Source organism: Eutrema salsugineum, unplaced genomic scaffold (genome assembly GCF_000478725.1).
Source record: "Eutrema salsugineum unplaced genomic scaffold, Eutsalg1_0 scaffold_7, whole genome shotgun sequence".
In the NCBI taxonomy this organism is placed as follows: domain Eukaryota; kingdom Viridiplantae; phylum Streptophyta; class Magnoliopsida; order Brassicales; family Brassicaceae; genus Eutrema; species Eutrema salsugineum.
Genome location: NW_006256486.1, coordinates 9,963,012 through 9,982,546, shown reverse-complemented (window position 1 = coordinate 9,982,546; position 19,535 = coordinate 9,963,012). Strand labels below are relative to the sequence as shown.

General features: G+C 39.9%; 1 protein-coding gene across 1 annotated transcript in view; it reads left to right on the top strand.

Annotated features, from left to right (window-relative positions):
- LOC18010966 (disease resistance protein TAO1) overlaps positions 1-18,672 on the top strand; it is a 29,337-nt gene extending 10,665 nt beyond the window's left edge. The window contains 4 exon segments of the mRNA XM_024150803.1: positions 2,430-2,444; positions 10,018-10,088; positions 10,258-10,359; positions 17,005-18,672. Of these exon segments, the coding sequence (XP_024006571.1) occupies positions 2,430-2,444; positions 10,018-10,088; positions 10,258-10,359; positions 17,005-18,672 (1,856 nt within the window).
- The last annotated feature ends 863 nt before the right edge of the window (positions 18,673-19,535 follow it).

The following is a 19,535-nucleotide window of genomic DNA, read 5'->3' as shown; positions in this document are numbered from 1 at the left end:
TTGGCAAGTTATGCGAAACGTTACTGGACCACACAAGGACAGTTTTTATAACTTCCTTTCCGTGTCTGTAAATCGTCTCGGTCAAATCCGTGAACATTTTTCGAGTTCAAAACTCTAACGCGATTCTACGACCGCTCTATAGCATTTTCGCAGAACGCATAAATTAGCGACTCTTATTTTTAATCGCTGTTCTATCGATTCTATTCAACGAATCTGACATTTTTTCTGTCTCTTTTTGGAACAGATGTCGAAAAATGTGGAGAAATCCGTTGATGGAAGAGAAGAGGATGTCGCTGAATCAACACCCTTAGCGGTTGGAGATGCAGCACTCGGATCCCTGCCCACAAACATTCCGACTTTACCCAGCGCTATCGCTGCAGGTATCTCACCGGATAAGTTTGATGGTACCAACTTCAAACAGTGGCAGTAAAAGATGCACTTTTTTCTATGCACTTTGCATCTGGATAGGTATCTCACCGAGGACAAACCTGCTTTGCCCGCTGGGAATACTGATGTGCGCGCTGTTGCAAGCGTTGATGCATGGGTCCATGGGGACTTCCTTTGCAAAGGCTACATCCAGAGCCGCTTGGTTGACCAATTATTCAATTTCTATTGCGAAATCAAGTCATCCAAGGATCTCTGGGAAGCTTTGGATAAGAAGTACAAGACTTTCAATGTATCCTCTGGAAGGTATGCAACCTCCAAATTTACGAGGTACATGATGGTGGACTCAAGGCCCATCATGGAACAAGTCCATGAACTTCAGATGATTTGTCAAGAAATCACTGATGAAGGAATGAAGATCTGTGAAACCTTCATAGTGAATTGCTTCGTCGACAAGCTACCTCCTAGCTGGGTAGACTTCAGAAACAATCTAGATCATAAGCAGAAGTCTATGACCTTGTCAAATCTGATTTCCAGGCTGCAAAATGAGTCTTTGAAACGCGAGGTAAAAGCTGCCACGCCTGTCAACCCTGAACCATTTCACTCCTACAATGCAAATGTAGCAGAGTTCAAGAACAAGGGAAAACATAAAGTCAAAGGCAACGGGAAATTTCCTCCCAAAGGAAGGCAAAACAAGTTTGCTCCATCATCATCCACTTCCTTCAAAAAGGAAACTCCCAAAACCAAAATTGTTGGGAAGTGCACCTATTGCAACAAGAAGGGACACACCTCCAATGAATGTCGAAGCAGGCTGAGGGACAACAAAGGCCAAGCAAACTTGACTCAAGCTGATCTGTGTGCAATGGTCACAGAAGTCAACATCGTTGAGCCAAACCCAAAAACGTGGTGGTATGACACTGGTGCAACCACTCACATCTGCATGGACAAAGACCAGTTCTCAACCTACAAGAAATGCAAGAACAATGCGCACTTGTTGATGGGAAATGAGTCATACTCCAAGATTGAAGGCATAGGCAATGTGGTCCTAAAGATGACTTCAGGCAAAGAAGTCACCCTCACCAATGTGAAGCATGTGCCAAAAATGAGGAAAAAGCTGATCTAGAACCATGATCAACAAGCACGGATTCGACGTCCGCATTGGATCTAACCAGCTGATTTTAAGGAAACATGGGGTTTTTATTGGGAATGGTTATGTTAAGGAGGACTTAATCAAAATGTGTGTAATGACTGTCCTCAAAAATGATGTACCTTCTACCAGTTCAATTAATAAGAATGAATCTTCTTACTTGGTTGAGTCTTTTGATTTATGGCATGCAAGATTAGGACATGTGAATTATAAATCTATACAAAGATTAATAAATTCGAACTTAATCCCCAAATTGATAACACTGGATTTTGACCATTTTTATGGATCATTTTAATATCTTTTACAGGTGTTTTTACTCCATTTTCAAAGGTTTTCAAAGGATTTCTATGTTTCCGGATTTTAAAAGTTTTTTCAGGTAATTTGGGATAAAGAGGCACAAAATGGAACAAAAAGACTCTTTTGGATAAATTCAGACCGTCAGAACTCTCATGGAGAGACGAAGACCTTCTCACCGTCTGATCACCCTCAAAATTGGACAACTTATAGAAGAATCAACCAGCTTTCAAATGCACTTGGTTTGGAGACATTCCAACGGTTGGATCTCAAGATATTCCATTAGACCCGGAGCCACGCGGAGTCGGCCAGCAACTCACGCGACCGCGGCCAACAAGCTATTTGCCCGGTCAGAAGCTTCCCGACCGCGGCCAACAAGCCAATTGCCGCGGTCACAACACTCCCGACCACGGCATTCAACCTCCGACTTAAAGCCCACTTATCTGAAGCCCAAAGTCATTCCCAGCCTCAATTCCGGAACCCTAGAGACCATGGAGTATTGGAGACTATAAATACATGTCATTTAGGTCGTTTTTAGAGAGAGCTATTCATACTTTACAGAAACCCTTTTGCTTTAGCCGTTTTTATGAGATTTTTGTAGAAGATTTTTCAAGTCCGAGTTCTTCAATAGAGAAGCTTTCTTTATCTCTTTTCTTTACTGTTTTTCATTACTTTTATTAAAACCAATGATGATGTCGAACTCAGCCATGTCTGAGTAGATCCCAAGTTGGGCTTAGGGTTCCCGAAAAGGGCTCTCATAATCGATTAAGACATCTAGGTTTATAGATCTGGGATTTCGACCTGTTCTCTGTTTATTCTTGTTCTTATTGCATGTATGCTTGATTGATCACCTAGTATCTGATCTAGATAGTTAGTGTTGCGAAAGTTTTCATTAAGTATCAGCCCTAGAATGAAACAGGCGATTTTTCCGTAGGAGTGGAAACCTACCTGCGGCGAGATCGTGAGTATTTACGAGTCTTGTGCAGCTCTTGCGTTCTCTCCCTTCCAGGGCTAGAGTGGAAACCTACTTGTCAGAGTTGCGAGAAACAGTTGGTTATGATCACGACAGTGACGTAGTCATACCGCCATACTCTAGCTCTAGAACCCATATATTGTTATCCGTCAATCCCAATCTATCTACCTTAGTGTTAAAACCGATTATGATCCCTTAGAGTTCCCAAAAGCTCAGCGTTTTTAGCCATAGTTTATAATTCCATCGATTTTTACTTGCTTTTCTTAGACCTGCATTTCAATTTCCTTAGTTCGTTATTTACTTGCTTTATTTACCTTTCATTCGATATTTACTTGCCTTATTAGTCTTTCATTCGATATTTTACTTGTTCTATTGCCTTTCATTCGATTTCTTTACTTGCTTTTTAGGATAGATTTATTTACTTTCTTTTGCCTTAGTTTAATTCGAGAAAAACAACCAACCTTTAAAACCAATTTAGTCTAGACATAAAGTTAAAAACCGTAGAAGAATACCAGGCACACAAATCTCTGTGGATTCGATCCCTAAATACTACAACTGATTAGCTGTGCACTTGTGGCTTTCATTTGTTTTGTTAAGGGTAAAACTTGTTCCCTCACGTAGCGAGCACGCATCAAGTTTTTGGCACCGTTGCCGGGGATTTGTTTCGCTGCCTTTTGCTATTTTTCTTGTTTTAAATTCTGTTCTAGACACATGATCTCTAGTTCTTTCTTAAAGTTTTTTCTGAACTATCTTTCCCTTCTTTTGTTTTTCTCTGAATTGCATGAATACCAGGCGTAGACCTGCAGGAGACATTCCAATTCTAGACGAGATAGACAGACACGAAAGAGAACTTCGAAGACTTAGACGAACGCAAGGAATCACCAACGACGACCAGCCTAGAGATCCTATTAATCGAAATTTACATATGGACCAAGACGGGTCTGAACATGGAGAAAACGAAGAGAATGATCACACAGAAGGTGATCATGCTCGACAAGATGGAGAAGAAGTAAAACCTCCAGCAACCGGAAGTGATAAGGGCACATCAAGTGGAGTGCCATTTAAATCAGCCTGATTCCTAATGCTTACGTCGAGCTAAACGACTTAAAACAAAAGCGCTTAATGGGAGGCAACCCATTTAGGTACTCTTTCTTTTAGTTTTCTTTTCCTTTTTAGAATTTATGTTTTCTTTTTCTTTTTAAGTAAGGAATTTTATAAAACAAAAACACAAAAAAAAAAATCAGAAAATTACAAAAACCAAGGAGAAAAAGGTAGGTCTTTAGCTGCTCGGCCCGGCAAAGACGACAAGATTGGACAATAGGCCGCAGGAGGAAGACCCGCGGTCGCAACAGACGGAACCGCGGCCAAAGGAGCATCGACCGGGGCACCGTGAATGTGACCGCGGCCGAGCCCTCAGCCACCGCGGTTGCGCGTCTCCTGACCGCGGCCGTTGGTCGTTGAGGAGACGCCGCGGATTCCTGCCGTTTTTCGGTGTTTACCTGGTGTTACCTGGTGATTTCCGGTGATTCCTGGTGTTTTCCGAAATGTTCCCGGTAAAACCCGAAAAGATCCTCCGTAAGTTTTAAACTTTCCTAATGTGCAAACAAGAAAAGGTAAGTTCCCGTAAACTTAAAAATTTCCAGAAATTTTCCGTTTTTGCTTCAAAAACGCTTTTTAAAGAAAAGAAACAAACTTTTTGGATCAAAACTCTTTCTTCTCTTCTCTTCCAAAAGACTTAGAGATTTAGGAGAAAGAACACATTTTCAACTTTTAAGCTTTTTAAGAGATTTTTGGCTCAAACCTCACTCTTTTTCGAAGCTGATTTCAATTCTGCCATCAATTCTCTCTTTCCAGCAAGGTATGAACCTCAAACTCACCATTCTTACTCGATTTTGAACTTAGGGTTTTCTTTAAAAACCCAGAATCTTGGTCTATTGATGGTGGAAATAGCTTAAGAATGATAGATTATCCATTTAGGTTATCTAAAAATCGATTTTAGCACCTAGCTTAAGAGAAATTGAGATTTTTGAAATTTGGATTCTTCATGCTTCATAAAAATCGAATTTGGAACAGCAAAATTGATGAATTTGATTTAGTCTTGTGTGATTAGTGATTAGTATTGGGTAATCTTTAGAATTCACATGGAAATTGCTCATAAAAACCGATTTTCAGAAGATTTCTATGTTGAGAACATCAAAAATCCGAATTTAGTCATGAACTACTTGATTTCTCTGATTTAATATCAATTTTGTTTGCTAATAATTTTAATTAATCTCTTTATACTAGTATTAGTATAACAGATCTTAATGTGTTAAAATTAGCATCCAAAATTCACTCTTTTTCCAATAATCATTTCATTTTGCAGAAAATGGATGAAACCAGATCCCGAAGGAGCCGTCGAACTGGTGGCAGCTCCGATGATATTCCCGACGATGCTACTCTAGGATAGTACATGCTGAACCAAGCCAGACCGAGAAGAAGAAGCTATGTGATGAGATTGCTCCAGCATTCAAGAGAAACACGAGCACCTCTCGAACCACCACAGATTCGATACATTGGGAGGGAGACAAACCCGAGAGTGGACTATGCAAGGCGTTTCAAGAAGCTGAACATCAAACCCACGCCTTGCATTGATTATCATACACTCGAGATGCTTGGAATCAGAGAGGATGTGATCTGGTACATCGATGCACTTAAGCTGAGACCCTACTTGGAGCTGAACCTTCCGACTTATCCTGAGCTAGTCCGTGAGCTTTTAGCGACCGTCACACTTCACCACACGAAGAGGAGGAACCCCAGAGCATCAGATGGCATCTCGTCATTCTCCATCCGCGGACAGCCTTATTCTCTCACCATTTCCGAGGTTTGTGAAGCTCTGTACACTGATGGCATCTACCTTGAAGATGAACCTGATCTTAACCTATGGAGAGAGATGGGTAATGGAGCTTACGATAGTGGGAGATCTAAGTCAGCCCTTCTTAGCCACCCAGCAGTGAGAGTTGTGCACAAACTTTTAGCACACACGATCTTCTCTAGAGCCAACATGGGAGGTGTCTTGAAGACTGAGCTCATTACACTTCAGATTCCGTTTATGGATGACCCACGACTTGCCTGCTTTGCCTGGATCATATCGCAGAATATGGTAAAGGTGAAGCATGATTTACATGGTTGCGATGACGCTACTCCAGCCTTCGGGAGTGCTATTACAGCGATACTACAGGCTGTAGGATTCGATTTCTCATCTGATGATCCACTTCTCGATGTCTGGTATGATCTACTTTATCTCTCTCGCGATCACACTATCTCTCGTGCCGCTTTCGATCCAGACAGGTTTGGTTACAAGTATTGCACTGGCACTGAGGAGCACCGAGTCCGCTTACCTTCATCATCTATCCTGAGATTGTGCAACGGAGGACGCCCTCGATTGACTCCGGAATCCGATGATTTTCTGCCATCCATACCTCGATTACCATTCACCATTGGCCAGTGCATAGTGGCCAAGGCGAGGCGTGATGCAGCTGCGGCCCGTACTCATTTTCAGCCATCCATCCCGACCGACCACGCCTCATCATCCACATCATCACACACTCATTCCGATCTGGAGCGCAGAGTTGAGAGACAGGGACGACGCTTTGAGCACGTTGTCACCTTCTTACAGGAGCAGCACCAGTTCACAGACGACACTTCAGAAGATGAGTTATTGACCAGCACTTCACTACCATCACGGTTCTATCATCATTTTCTTCTCTTTTATCTTATTTTATCTTATTTTGCTTTTATTCACCATCTTCTCACCAACTTTTTCACACTGGGGACAGTGTGATTTAAGTCTGGGGGAGGATGTCTATCCGTACTAATTATTTTCCTGCCTTTGCTTTTAAATTTCAAGTACTTTTTAAATTTTAATATGTAACCTATTCGACATTAAGTATTTTTCAGGAATGTTTGACACAAAACTATGATGATTTAGACCTGCACACTTCTACACTATGCATGATAGCTCATTTGTGGTTAGCACTAGACTAGGCGGTAGCTAGAGTACTTGCACTACGAACTCCCACCAGAGGACTTCTATTCATGGAGATTCTTTCTAACAGGATATACTAGCTCATTTTATTTGGACTTAATATTCATATCTAATTTTCTCATCATTGATTTTAGGCAGGCATCGACATACACATCTAGGACGTCTTTTACCATCACTTTTACCACTCTTTGTCGTCCTAGATGACCAGTTTATCTTTATCTGGTACCATACCTTAAACCCAAAACCTTTGTTTTCAATCCTCATGCATTCTTTCTTTAGTTTATATCAGCAGATATGTGCAAAAACGTCGGAGAGAAGAGGAGCGACGCAGTTTTTAGTCACTCGCAAAAGAGACTGAATGGAATTGGGAAGGAAGAGTATCAGAAACATAATAAAGCTTTACAAGACAGATATTAACTGGTAAATTCGTGCTCTCTAAGACTCTATATCTAAAGGTGTTCACTTTCTCTAAAAAAAAAAAAAAAAAACGTGAAAAGAGAAAGTGAAACAAAAAGCCTAATGAGTCTTAGATTGTCGAAATTTATGGAGCAATGAGCCACCACTATTCGTTTAAGGAGCTATTGTTTTGAAAGATTTACAAAAATCTAAGTCTGGGGGAGTTTGGAGAGAACTTGAGAAAGAAGACCACAAATCTATGTCGAGAAAAAGTGACTGAAAACTGTGGATACCAACAGCTTCACTCTCTCTTGCGGTTTTGCATAATGTCCTGCATCCTCCAGATCTTCAGGTAACCCTTAAACACTTTAAGCCATACCCCCAAAATAATCTTTCTTTACACCTAGCCTAGATTGCCTTGCCTAGATTTTCTTTGATGAGAACCACCGAGATTTTTAATGAATGTTAAGAGCTAGTTGACTGGAAGTTAGATCTTAGTGCATAGATTTCTGCATGACGGATTAACGGACTAGTTATGCCTGTATTGCTAGTGAGAATTTTCTAGGCTATTCCCGATTGATGCATACTGATTGATATTGGTCTAGAAGTTTGGTCTCTGAAATTTTGTTTAGTTCCTGCGTTTTCAAACCTCTCGCCGAGATTTAGCCTTTGTTTTGTTTGAGGACAAACAAAAGACTAAGTCTGGGGGAGTTGATAACACCGGATTTTGACCATTTTTATGGATCATTTTAATATCTTTTACAGGTGTTTTTACTCCATTTTCAAAGTTTTTCAAAGGATTTCTATGTTTCCGAATTTTAAAAGACTTTTCAGGTGATTTGGGATAAAGAGGCACAAAATGGAACAAAAAGACTCTTTTGGATAAATGCAGACCGTCAGAACTCTCATGGAGAGACGAAGACCTTCTCACCGTCTGATCACCCTCAAAATTGGACAACTTATAGAAGAATCAACCAGCTTTCAAATGCACTCGGTTTGGAGACATTCCAACGGTTGGATCTCAAGATATTTCATTAGCCCCGGAGCCACGCGGAGTCGGCCAGCAACTCACGCGACCGCGGCCAACAAGCTATTTGCCGCGGTCAGAAGCTTCCCGACCGCGGCCAACAAGCCAATTGCCGCGGTCACAACACTCCCGACCGCGGCATTCAACCTCCGACTTAAAGCCCACTTATCTGAAGCACAAAGTCATTCCCAGCCTCTATTCCGGAACCCTAGAGACCATGGAGTATTAGAGACTATAAATACATGTCATTTAGGTCATTTTTAGAGAGAGCTATTCATACTTTACAGAAACCCTTTTCCTTTAGCCGTTTTTATGAGATTTTTGTAGAAGATTGTTCAAGTCCGAGTTCTTTAATAGAGAAGCTTTCTTTATCTCTTTTCTTTACTGTTTTTCATTACTTTTATTAAAATCAATGATGATGTCGAACTCAGCCATGTCTGAGTAGATCCCGAGTTGGGCTTAGGGTTCCCGAAAGGGGCTCTCATAATCGATTAAGACATCTAGGTTTATAGATCTGGGATTTCGACCTGTTCTCTGTTTATTCTTGTTCTTATTGCATGTATGCTTGATTGATCACCTAGTATCTGATCTAGATAGTTAGTGTTGCGAAAGTTTTCATTAAGTATCAGCCCTAGAATGAAACAGGCGATTTTTCCGTAGGAGTGGAAACCTACCTGCGGCGAGATCGTGAGTATTGACGAGTCTTGTGCAGATCTTGCGTTCTCTCCCTTCCAGGGCCAGAGTGGAAACCTACTTGTCAGGGTTGCGAGAAACAGTTGGTTATGATCACGACAGTGACGTAGTCATACCGCCGTACTCTAGCTCTAGAACCCATATATTGTTATCCGTCAATCCCAATCTATCTACCTTAGTGTTAAAACCGATTATGATCCCTTAGAGTTCCCAAAAGCTCAGCGTTTTTAGCCATAGTTTACAATTCCATCGATTTTTACTTGCTTTTCTTAGACCTACATTTCAATTTCCTTAGTTCGTTATTTACTTGGTTTATTTACCTTTCATTCGATATTTACTTGCCTTATTAGTCTTTCATTCGATATTTTACTTGTTCTATTGCCTTTCATTCGATTTCTTTACTTGCTTTTTAGGATAGATTTATTTACTTTCTTTTGCCTTAGTTTAATTCGAGAAAAACAACCAACCTTTAAAACCAATTTAGTCTAGACATAAAGTTAAAAACCATAGAAGAATACCAGGCACACAAATCTCTGTGGATTCGATCCCTAAATACTACAACTGATTAGCTGTGCACTTGCGGCTTTCATTTGTTTTGTTAAGGGTAAAACTTGTTCCCTCACGTAGCGAGCACGCATCACAAATGAAAAATAAGCAAAAATAAATGTGAGACATGTGTACAAGCAAAACTCACAAAAAATCCATCTCCTCATGTCGATCGAACTACCGAACCTCTAGGCCTCATACACACAGATTTGTGCGACTTAAATTTAGTACAATCTAGAGGAGGTAAAAAGTATTTTGTAACTTTCATTGATGATTATACAAGATACTATTACATCTATTTACTAAGAAGTAAAGATGAAGTCTTGGAGAAATTCAAAGAATATAAAACTGAAGTTGAAAATCAACTCGGTAAAACTATTAAAATTGTTAGGAGTGATAGAGGAGGCGAATATGATGGTCCATTCAATGTTTTCTGCCTTTGTAGGAAGATTCATTCAATGGTAACAAAAACGAGTTAGCTTAGAATCTTACGTAGGGATAATTATCCAATGACATGTTTGCCTTCTAAGTTAATCCGGAGTTCCTGGTGACAATAAAATTGTATTATAGCAAGCTTGAAAAATTGTGGGAAGGAATTCAAGTAAGCACTCTAAATTTTTTTCCAAGTTTCAATTTTACTATTATTTGTACGGAATTCTTTTTGTACAAATCTTTAGCTTCAAAAGAAAAGAGATAGGGATATATTAGCCTTTAAATGCCTGATCACTACTAAACTCGTTGTTGGATGTTGTCTTTATGTGTTTGAACAGCCGCTCAGATATCTTAAGTTGATGACTTTACACTATTCTGCTGGCCTAAAGAGGATTCCCGATCTCTCAACTGCTACTAATCTCTATGATTTAAATCTCAACGGAATGGCACTAATCCCCATTACTTTGGTCTCAGTGGATGTTCAAGTCTTGTCAAGCTCCCTTCTTCTATTGGGAATGCCACTAATCTCCAACAACTGAATGTTGATGGATGTTCAAGTTTGGTAGAACTTCCTTCCTCTATTGGGAATATCATTAGTCTCCAACAGTTGTTTCTAAATGGATGCAAAGGTATGGTAGAGCTCCCCAACTCTATCGGAAATCTCACTAATATGTATAATTTGAATCTGTTCGGATGTTCTAGTCTGGTGGGGCTCCCCTCCTCAATTGGAGATGCTACTAATCTCAGTTACCTGGATCTCAGTGGATGTTCAAGTCTGATAGAGCTCCCTTCTTCTATTTGGAATGCCAATAATCTCCAAAACTTGAGTTTTAGAGAATGTTCAAGTTTTTTGGAGCTCCCTGTTGGACCCAAATTATTACAAAGCCCAAAGGCTTTAAAATTTGGTCAAGTGTGAATAAAAATAAAGCCCTTCAAGGCAACTTAAAATGTAAGGAACATCATTTTGTCCCACATTGGAGGATTAAAATTTTTTTGTGTCATATAAATATAGACACACACATGACATAGTTCAAAGTGTGTGAAGGAGAACCAAGGATCCCTCGCGCGCCGCCTCCGCCGCCGAGCCGAGCCGGACTTGGGTCTTGGGTCTTGGGTCTTGGGTCTTGGGTCCAAATTGCTAAAGTTTTCGGTTCAAATTCTTAACAGAATCACGACATTAAACTGCAGTCAAATGTCTATCCCGAAAATCACGCCAAGATTAACGCCCAAATCGCATCATTAACGCACAATTAATCATGTCATTAACACGCTGATTAAGTGCGACGCTCCTCTCTCCTTCGCTATATATATCGACTTCTCCTCTTCCATTTGGGACTCACTTGTCTCAAAAATTTTACAGACAAAAAAAAATCGTTCACACTTTCCTCAATCTCTCGCGTCTCTTTTCTTCTTTCAAGAGTAAGTGTCCGAGAGTATATTGAAGAATATAAGTTCATCACATTCTATAATCGGGTACTGCGATTATACGAATATTAGTGGTTGTATCATGGGATTCATTATCTCATCCAACCGCCACACTGCGGGAGATATTTTGAATTAAAGAAAGAGATCATCTCGCCTCCACTTCTCGTTTTTCCTTAATCCGCTTTTATAAAACGTTTTTCTGTATCTCAAATCGTTTTCTTATATTGCAATATTTGTCTCCTCTAAATTTACTTCCTACAGTCTTAATTCAAAATAATCCGATCCTGCTTATCGCTTGAATCGGATCCTATATTGCTTTACAAACGATTTTCAAAAAACGTTTTAAGGAAAAAACGATTCGTTTTTACAAACAAACAAAAAAACCGTTTCCGCGAAGGCCTTTGGCAAGTTACGCGAAACGTTACTGGACCACACAAGGACAGTTTTTATAACTTCCTTTCCGTGTCTGTAAATCGTCTCGGTCAAATCCGTGAACATTTTTCGAGTTCAAAACTCTAACGCGATTCTACGACCGCTCTATAGCATTTTCGCAGAACGCATAAATTAGCGACTCTTATTTTTAATCGCTATTCTATCGATTCTATTCAACGAATCTGACATTTTTTCTGTCTCTTTTTGGAACAGATGTCGAAAAATGTGGAGAAATCCGTTGATGGAAGAGAAGAGGATGTCGCTGAATCAACACCCTTAGCGGTTGGAGATGCAGCACTCGGATCCCTGCCCACAAACATTCCGACTTTACCCAGCGCTATCGCTGCAGGTATCTCACCGGATAAGTTTGATGGTACCAACTTCAAACAGTGGCAGCAAAAGATGCACTTTTTTTCTATGCACTTTGCATCTGGATAGGTATCTCACCGAGGACAAACCTGCTTTGCCCGCTGGGAATACTGATGTGCGCGCTGTTGCAAGCGTTGATGCATGGGTCCATGGGGACTTCCTTTGCAAAGGCTACATCCAGAGCCGCTTGGTTGAAACCTTCATAGTGAATTGCTTCGTCGACAAGCTACCTCCTAGCTGGGTAGATTTCAGAAACAATCTAGATCATAAGCAGAAGTCTATGACCTTGTCAAATCTGATTTCCAGGCTGCAAAATGAGTCTTTGAAACGCGAGGTAAAAGCTGCCACGCCTGTCAACCCTGAACCATTTCACTCCTACAATGCAAATGTAGCAGAGTTCAAGAACAAGGGAAAACATAAAGTCAAAGGCAACGGGAAATTTCCTCCCAAAGGAAGGCAAAACAAGTTTGCTCCATCATCATCCACTTCCTTCAAAAAGGAAACTCCCAAAACCAAATTTGTTGGGAAGTGCACCTATTGCAACAAGAAGGGACACACCTCCAATGAATGTCGAAGCAGGCTGAGGGACAACAAAGGCCAAGCAAACTTGACTCAAGCTGATCTGTGTGCAATGGTCACAGAAGTCAACATGGTTGAGCCAAACCCAAAAACGTGGTGGTATGACACTGGTGCAACCACTCACATCTGCATGGACAAAGACCAGTTCTCAACCTACAAGAAATGCAAGAACAATGCGCACTTGTTGATGGGAAATGAGTCATCCTCCAAGATTGAAGGCATAGACAATGTGGTCCTAAAGATGACTTCAGGCAAAGAAGTCACCCTCACCAATGTGAAGCATGTGCCAAAAATGAGGAAAAACCTGATCTAGAACCATGATCAACAAGCACGGATTCGACGTCCGCATTGGATCTAACCAGCTGATTTTAAGGAAACATGGGGTTTTTATTGGGAATGGTTATGTTAAGGAGGATTTAATCAAAATGTGTGTAATGACTGTCCTCAAAAATGATGTACCTTCTACCAGTTCAATTAATAAGAATGAATCTTCTTACTTGGTTGAGTCTTTTGATTTATGGCATGAAAGATTAGGACATGTGAATTATAAATCTATACAAAGATTAATAAATTCGAACTTAATCCCCAAATGCAAAATAAGCAAAAATAAATGTGAGACATGTGTACAAGCAAAACTCACAAAAACTCCATCTCCTCATGTCGATCGAACTACCGAACCTCTAGGCCTCATACACACAGATTTGTGCGACTTAAAGTTAGTACAATCTAGAGGAGGTAAAAAGTATTTTGTAACTTTCATTGATGATTGTACAAGATACTGTTACATCTATTTACTAAGAAGTAAAGATGAAGTCTTGGAGAAATTCAAAGAATATAAAACTGAAGTTGAAAATCAACTCGGTAAAACTATTAAAATTGTTAGGAGTGATAGAGGAGGCGAATATGATGGTCCATTCAATGTTTTCTGTCTAGAAAAAAGTATTATACATCAGACCACCGCTACCTACTCACCAGAATCTAATGGAGTTGCGGAACGCAAGAATCGAACTCTTAAAGAGATGATGAATGCAATGTTGCAGGAATCTGGGCTACCCCAGAATCTGTGGGGGGGGGGGAAGCAATTCTCACTACAAACTATATCCTCAACAAAATACCGCACAAAGTAACTGGTAAAACGTCATATGAACTATGGACAGGTAGAGTACCTTCGTACAAATACCTGAAAGTGTGGGGGTGCTTAGCAAAGGTCGCTGTGCCACCTCCTAAAAAGGTCACCATAGGACCAAAAACTGTTGATTGTATTTTCATTGGATATGCACGCAACAGTAGTGCTTATCGGTTTCTGGTTCACAAATCAGATGTACCGGATATTCAGGTGAATACAATAATGGAATCAATAAATGTTTCATTTTTTGAACACACTTTTCCATGAAAAAATAGACAAAATCTAAAACGCCATCGGGAAGATGAGGCAACTTCATCTGGGGTTCCTGCTTCAGAAGACGAAGAGAATGAACCTAGACGCAGCAAAAGAGCTCGTAAGGAAAAATCCTTCGGTCCTGAATTCTTGATGGTCTTTCTCACTGAGAACGAACCAAGAACATTTACTGAAGCTATGTCCACTCCCGATGTACCTCTTTGGGAGGAAGCAGTCAATAGTGAGATGGATTCCATTAGACAAAATCATAATTATGAAATCACAGAGTTACCTGAAGGGTTTAAAGCTCTAGGGTGAAAATGGATCTTCAAAACAAAATTGAAGACTGATGGCTCAGTTGATAAATATAAGGCTAGACTTGTAGTGCAAGGATTCCGACAAAAAGAAGGTCTGGATTTCTTTGACACTTATTCTCCAGTAACGAGAATAACTTCCATCGGAATGCTGATTGGAATTGCAGCCTTAAGAAATTTGGGAATCCACCAGATGGACGTCAAAACAGCCTTTCTAAACGGTGAATTAGACGAAGAAATCTATATGAAACAACTCAAAGGATTTGTAGTCCCGGGACAAGAACACAAAGTCTGTAGACTTGTGAAGTCATTGTATGGACTTAAACAAGCACCAAAACAATGGCATGAAAAGTTTGACAATGCGATGATGTCATATGGCTTCAGCATAAACGAATGTGATAAATGCATTTACATAAAAATGACCCCGAATGGATATATCCTACTATGTTTATATGTAGATGACATGTTAATTATTGGCAGCAATAATGACATAATCCAACAAACTAAGAACATGCTCAGTGCACAGTTTGACATGAAAGATATGGGTCTAGCAGATGTCATTCTCGGGGTACAAATCACAAGAACTTCTGATGGAATTACCTTGACTCAAGCTCATTATGCTGAAAAGATACTTGAATGGTTTAAAATCTATTCAAATGGAACTGCAAAAACTCTTGTTGACTCTCAACTTCACTTGACCAAAAACTCAGGTGAGTCAGTGTCACAAGTCGAGTATGCAAGGATAATTGGTTGCCTTATGTACTTAACCAATTGTACTAGACCTGATCTAGCACACGCGGTAAATGTACTCAGTCGCTATACAAGTAATCCAGGACACAAACACTGGAAAGCCATAACTAGAGTATTAAATTACATTCGATACACTAAAAGTTATGGGTTGCACTATGGGAGAGAACCAGCAGTTTTGGAAGGATACAGTGATGCAAACTGGATATCTGACACCAAAAACTCGAAATCCACAAGTGGATATGTCTTTACCCTTGCTGGTGCAGCAGTCTCTTGGAAGTCTTCCAAACAAACTCTACTGGCCCGATCAACCATGGAGTCTGAATTTATAGCTTTAGATAAAGCTACAGAGGAAGCCGAATGGCTCCGAAATTTCTTGGAAGATATTCCAATGTGGGAGAAACCAGTCCCGGCAATACGTGTACACTGTGATAGTCAATCAGCAATCGCTCGGGCACTGAATAATCTCTATAATGGTAAATCTCGTCACATAAGAAGGCGACATAAAACCATTAGAAGCTTGATCACAACCGGAGTAATCTCATTAGATTACATAAAATGAGCTGATAATCTAGCAGATCCATTCACTAAGGAGGTTGTTTGATGGAAACCCCACCTACATGACTGGAGATCCCAAGATGTATGGTTCAAAAGGGAAAACTAAATTAAACAACATCTAACGCACTGAAAGACGTACAGTCTTAACCTACGTCCCAAGATGATTAACAGTGCTTATATACAATTTTCATTGTATATCTACAAAGGATAAGCATAGCTTTTAATGATAATACCATAGCTTTGATATATCAGTGAAGTACAACACTTCTTAAAACAAAGACTACTGGCAAATCACCTAGTGAGTGTGAAATGGGGCCGTTTCTAGGAGAATGAAAAAAAAAAGAAAAGGCTATATTCTCCAACTTCACTCATGATTCACCAGGCAAGTTCAAGGCCAAAATGAACACAATAGAGAACTTAGTTCTACAATAAAATGAAACTGAGTTGTATTTGTTGTCTCGGTTTGCATCAAAATCCGGAAAGTGTGTGAAGGAGAACCAAGGACCCCTCGCGCGCCGCCGCCGCCGCCGAGCCGAGCCGGGCTCGGGCTCGGGCTCGGGCTCGGGCTCGGGGCTCGGGTCTTGGGTCTTGGGTCTTGGGTCTTGGGTCTTGGTGAATGTGGACTTTCGGCCCACAAAAGATGTTCTTTTTGGGCCACGTTTTGGTCAACATTTATAGCCCAAATTGCTAAAGTTTCCGGTTCAAATTCTTAACAGAATCACGACATTAAACTGCAGTCAAATTTCTATCCCAAAAATCACGCCAAGATTAACGCCCAAATTGCATCATTAATGCACAATTAATCACGTCATTAACACGCTGATTAAGTGCGACGCTCCTCTCTCCTTCGCTAAATACATCGACTTCTCCTCTTCCATTTGGGACTCACTTGTCTCAAAAATTTTACAGACAAAAAAAATCGTTCACACTTTCCTCAATCTCTCGCGTCTCTTTTCTTTTTTCAAGAGTAAGTGTCCGAGAGTATATCGTAGAATATTATTTCGTCACATTCTATAATCGGGTGCTGCGATTATACGAATATTAGTGGTTGTATCATGGGATTCATTATCTCATCCAACCGCCACACTGCAGAGATATTTTGAATTAAGGAAAGAGATCATCTCGCCTCCACTTCTCGTTTTTAATTAATTCGCTTTTATAAAACGTTTTTCTGTATCTCAAATCGTTTTCTTATATTGCAATATTTGTCTCCTCTAAATTTACTTCCTACACTCCCCTCCTCTATGGGAAATGCCACTAATCTCCTAGAATTGAATCTTAAAGGTTGTTCTAGTCTGGTGGAACTCCCCTCCTCAATTGGAGATGCTAATAATCTCACTTACCTGGATCTCAGTGGATGTTCAAGATTGATAAAGCTCCCTTCTTCTATTTGGAATGCCATTAATCTCCAAAAATTGAATCTTGAAGGATGTTCAAGTTTGTTGGAGCTCCCCTCCTCTATTGGAGATGCCATTAATCTCCTAGAATTGAATCTTGAAGGTTGTTCTAGTCTGGTGGAGCTCCCCTTTTTCATTGGCAATGCCACTAATCTTCAAATACTGAATCTTCAGAAATGTTCAAGTCTGATGAAGCTCCCTTCCTCTTTGGGTAAAGCCACAAATCTCAAAAGATTGTATCTTCGCAAATGTTCAAGACTAGTTAAGCTCCCTTCTTCTATTGGAAATGCTTCTAGTCTCCAAAAACTGAATCTCAATGGATGCAAAAGTCTTGTAGAGCTCCCAAACTCTATTGGGAAACTCACTAATCTTTATGACTTAGATATTCGTGGATGTTCAAGTCTGTTGGAGCTTACGTCATCGATTGGGAATATCATCAGTCTCCAGAATTTGAATCTCAGTGAATGTTCAAATCTAGTAGAGCTACCCTCTTCTATTGGAAAAGCCATTAATCTCCAATATTTGAATCTCAGGGGATGCTCAAGATTTGTGGAGATCCCCTCGTCTATCAGAAACCTCCATATGTTATCGGGTTTGAGTTTGCAAAGATGCTCAAGGCTAAAGATTCTTCCAACCAACATGAACCTGGAACTTCTAAAATTCACTGATGTTACTGGTTGCTCGAAGTTGATTAGTTTTCCTGAGATTTCTACAAACATTAGATGGCTTATGCTCCGTGGAACTTTGATAAAGGAAATTCCTTTATCGATTAAGTCATGGTCTCGACTTCAAGACTTGCATATAACATATTGCAAGAACCTTGAAAAATTTCCGCATGCGCTTGACGTCATCACAGAGCTCGAGTTGAATGATCTAGAAATAGAAGAAGTTCCTCCATGGGTAAACGTAATCTCTCGATTATGTCGGCTTGTACTCAACAAATGCAGGAAACTTGTATCACTCCCACAGCTTCCGGGCTCCCTAATATCTTTAGATGCAGAAAATTGTGAGTCTCTGGAGAGACTTGCTTGTACCTTCCCGAATCCCCATATTCGTCTTAACTTTGTTAACTGCTGGGAACTGAATGAAACAGCGAGAGACATCAGCATCCAGACAACGACTAGTGAATATGCAATCTTACCAGGTAAAGAAGTGCCTGCGTTCTTCACTTACCGAGCTACTACTAAAGGTTCTCTAACAGTGAAGTTAGATCAGAGGCGTTATCCTACATCGTTGAGATTTAAGGCTTGCATCTTGCTGGTTAATAAGGGTGACGAAGGAGCTTGTGAAGAAGTTGAATCAAAGGTCTTTGTATCTTCCACCATCAAGGACAAACAGACTGGTCTCAATGTTGTTACGCAAAGACTAGGAAGCCATCATATACATCCAGTTTTAACAGAGCATCTGTACATATTTGAAGATCAAGTAGAAAACGTGGAAACCAGCGAGCTTTTCTTTGAGTTCAAAGCCCACAGCGACGTATGGGAGATAAGTGAATGCGGGATATGCGAACTCTTGGAGGACCATCATGTCGACAGTTCTATAATGGCATGACTATTCTTGTATGTTCTTCTTCTTTTTTTCTCCCATCATATATTTTCGTATAGGTTTGTAATAAAAAAAAATTTACGTTCTTTCAAAAACATACTTGATTACCTCTCAGCTTGTAAATGACATGCTTGACTCTCTCATCCACTGCAGCACATCCTTACTTTCAGGTCTATATCGTCTATTTTCTTGCATTTATCAGAACATTCATATGTTACAAACTGATTAGTATTAATACGTGATACGTATCTAAAGTGAAAAACAAGTAATTAATTAGAAGAGCATTTGTATATGCTAATTCAGCCAAAGATATCATAAAAATGGCAACATCCACCAGTGAGACAAACTTATGACATTTCGCTTCAGTTTTGTCCGAATCCTCTTAACGAATCAATAAAAAAAATTAAAAGTTCATTTTTTTAACACACAAGGAAAAGAAAACATATCGGAAAACGCAAAAAGTATGAGGCATATGCCGAGGAGCAATTTTTTGGTACAGTGTAAATCAATCATTCATAACTTCCTCCACCATGGATGAAAAATTTATAGCTTTATTTATATGAGGCAACCAATCAAGAAATTTGGCTGATGAATTTCTTACATGTATTAATGAAATTATGATGTACAGAGTTTTAATACTGAATATACATAATGAAAGTGCACAACAAAAACTATTAGAGATTGGAATTTGATCCACAGAAATTAATACACTACAAGTTTATAATAACCAAATCAAGCTAAAACAATAGGTGTTCCGGTATTGTTTTAGATAGAACAGACAGACAATTAGTAATTTAAAACTAGTTGAAATCAATAAGAAGAAACGTAAGGCGGTAGGTCAATCGCAGAGATGTATGAATCACTAGACA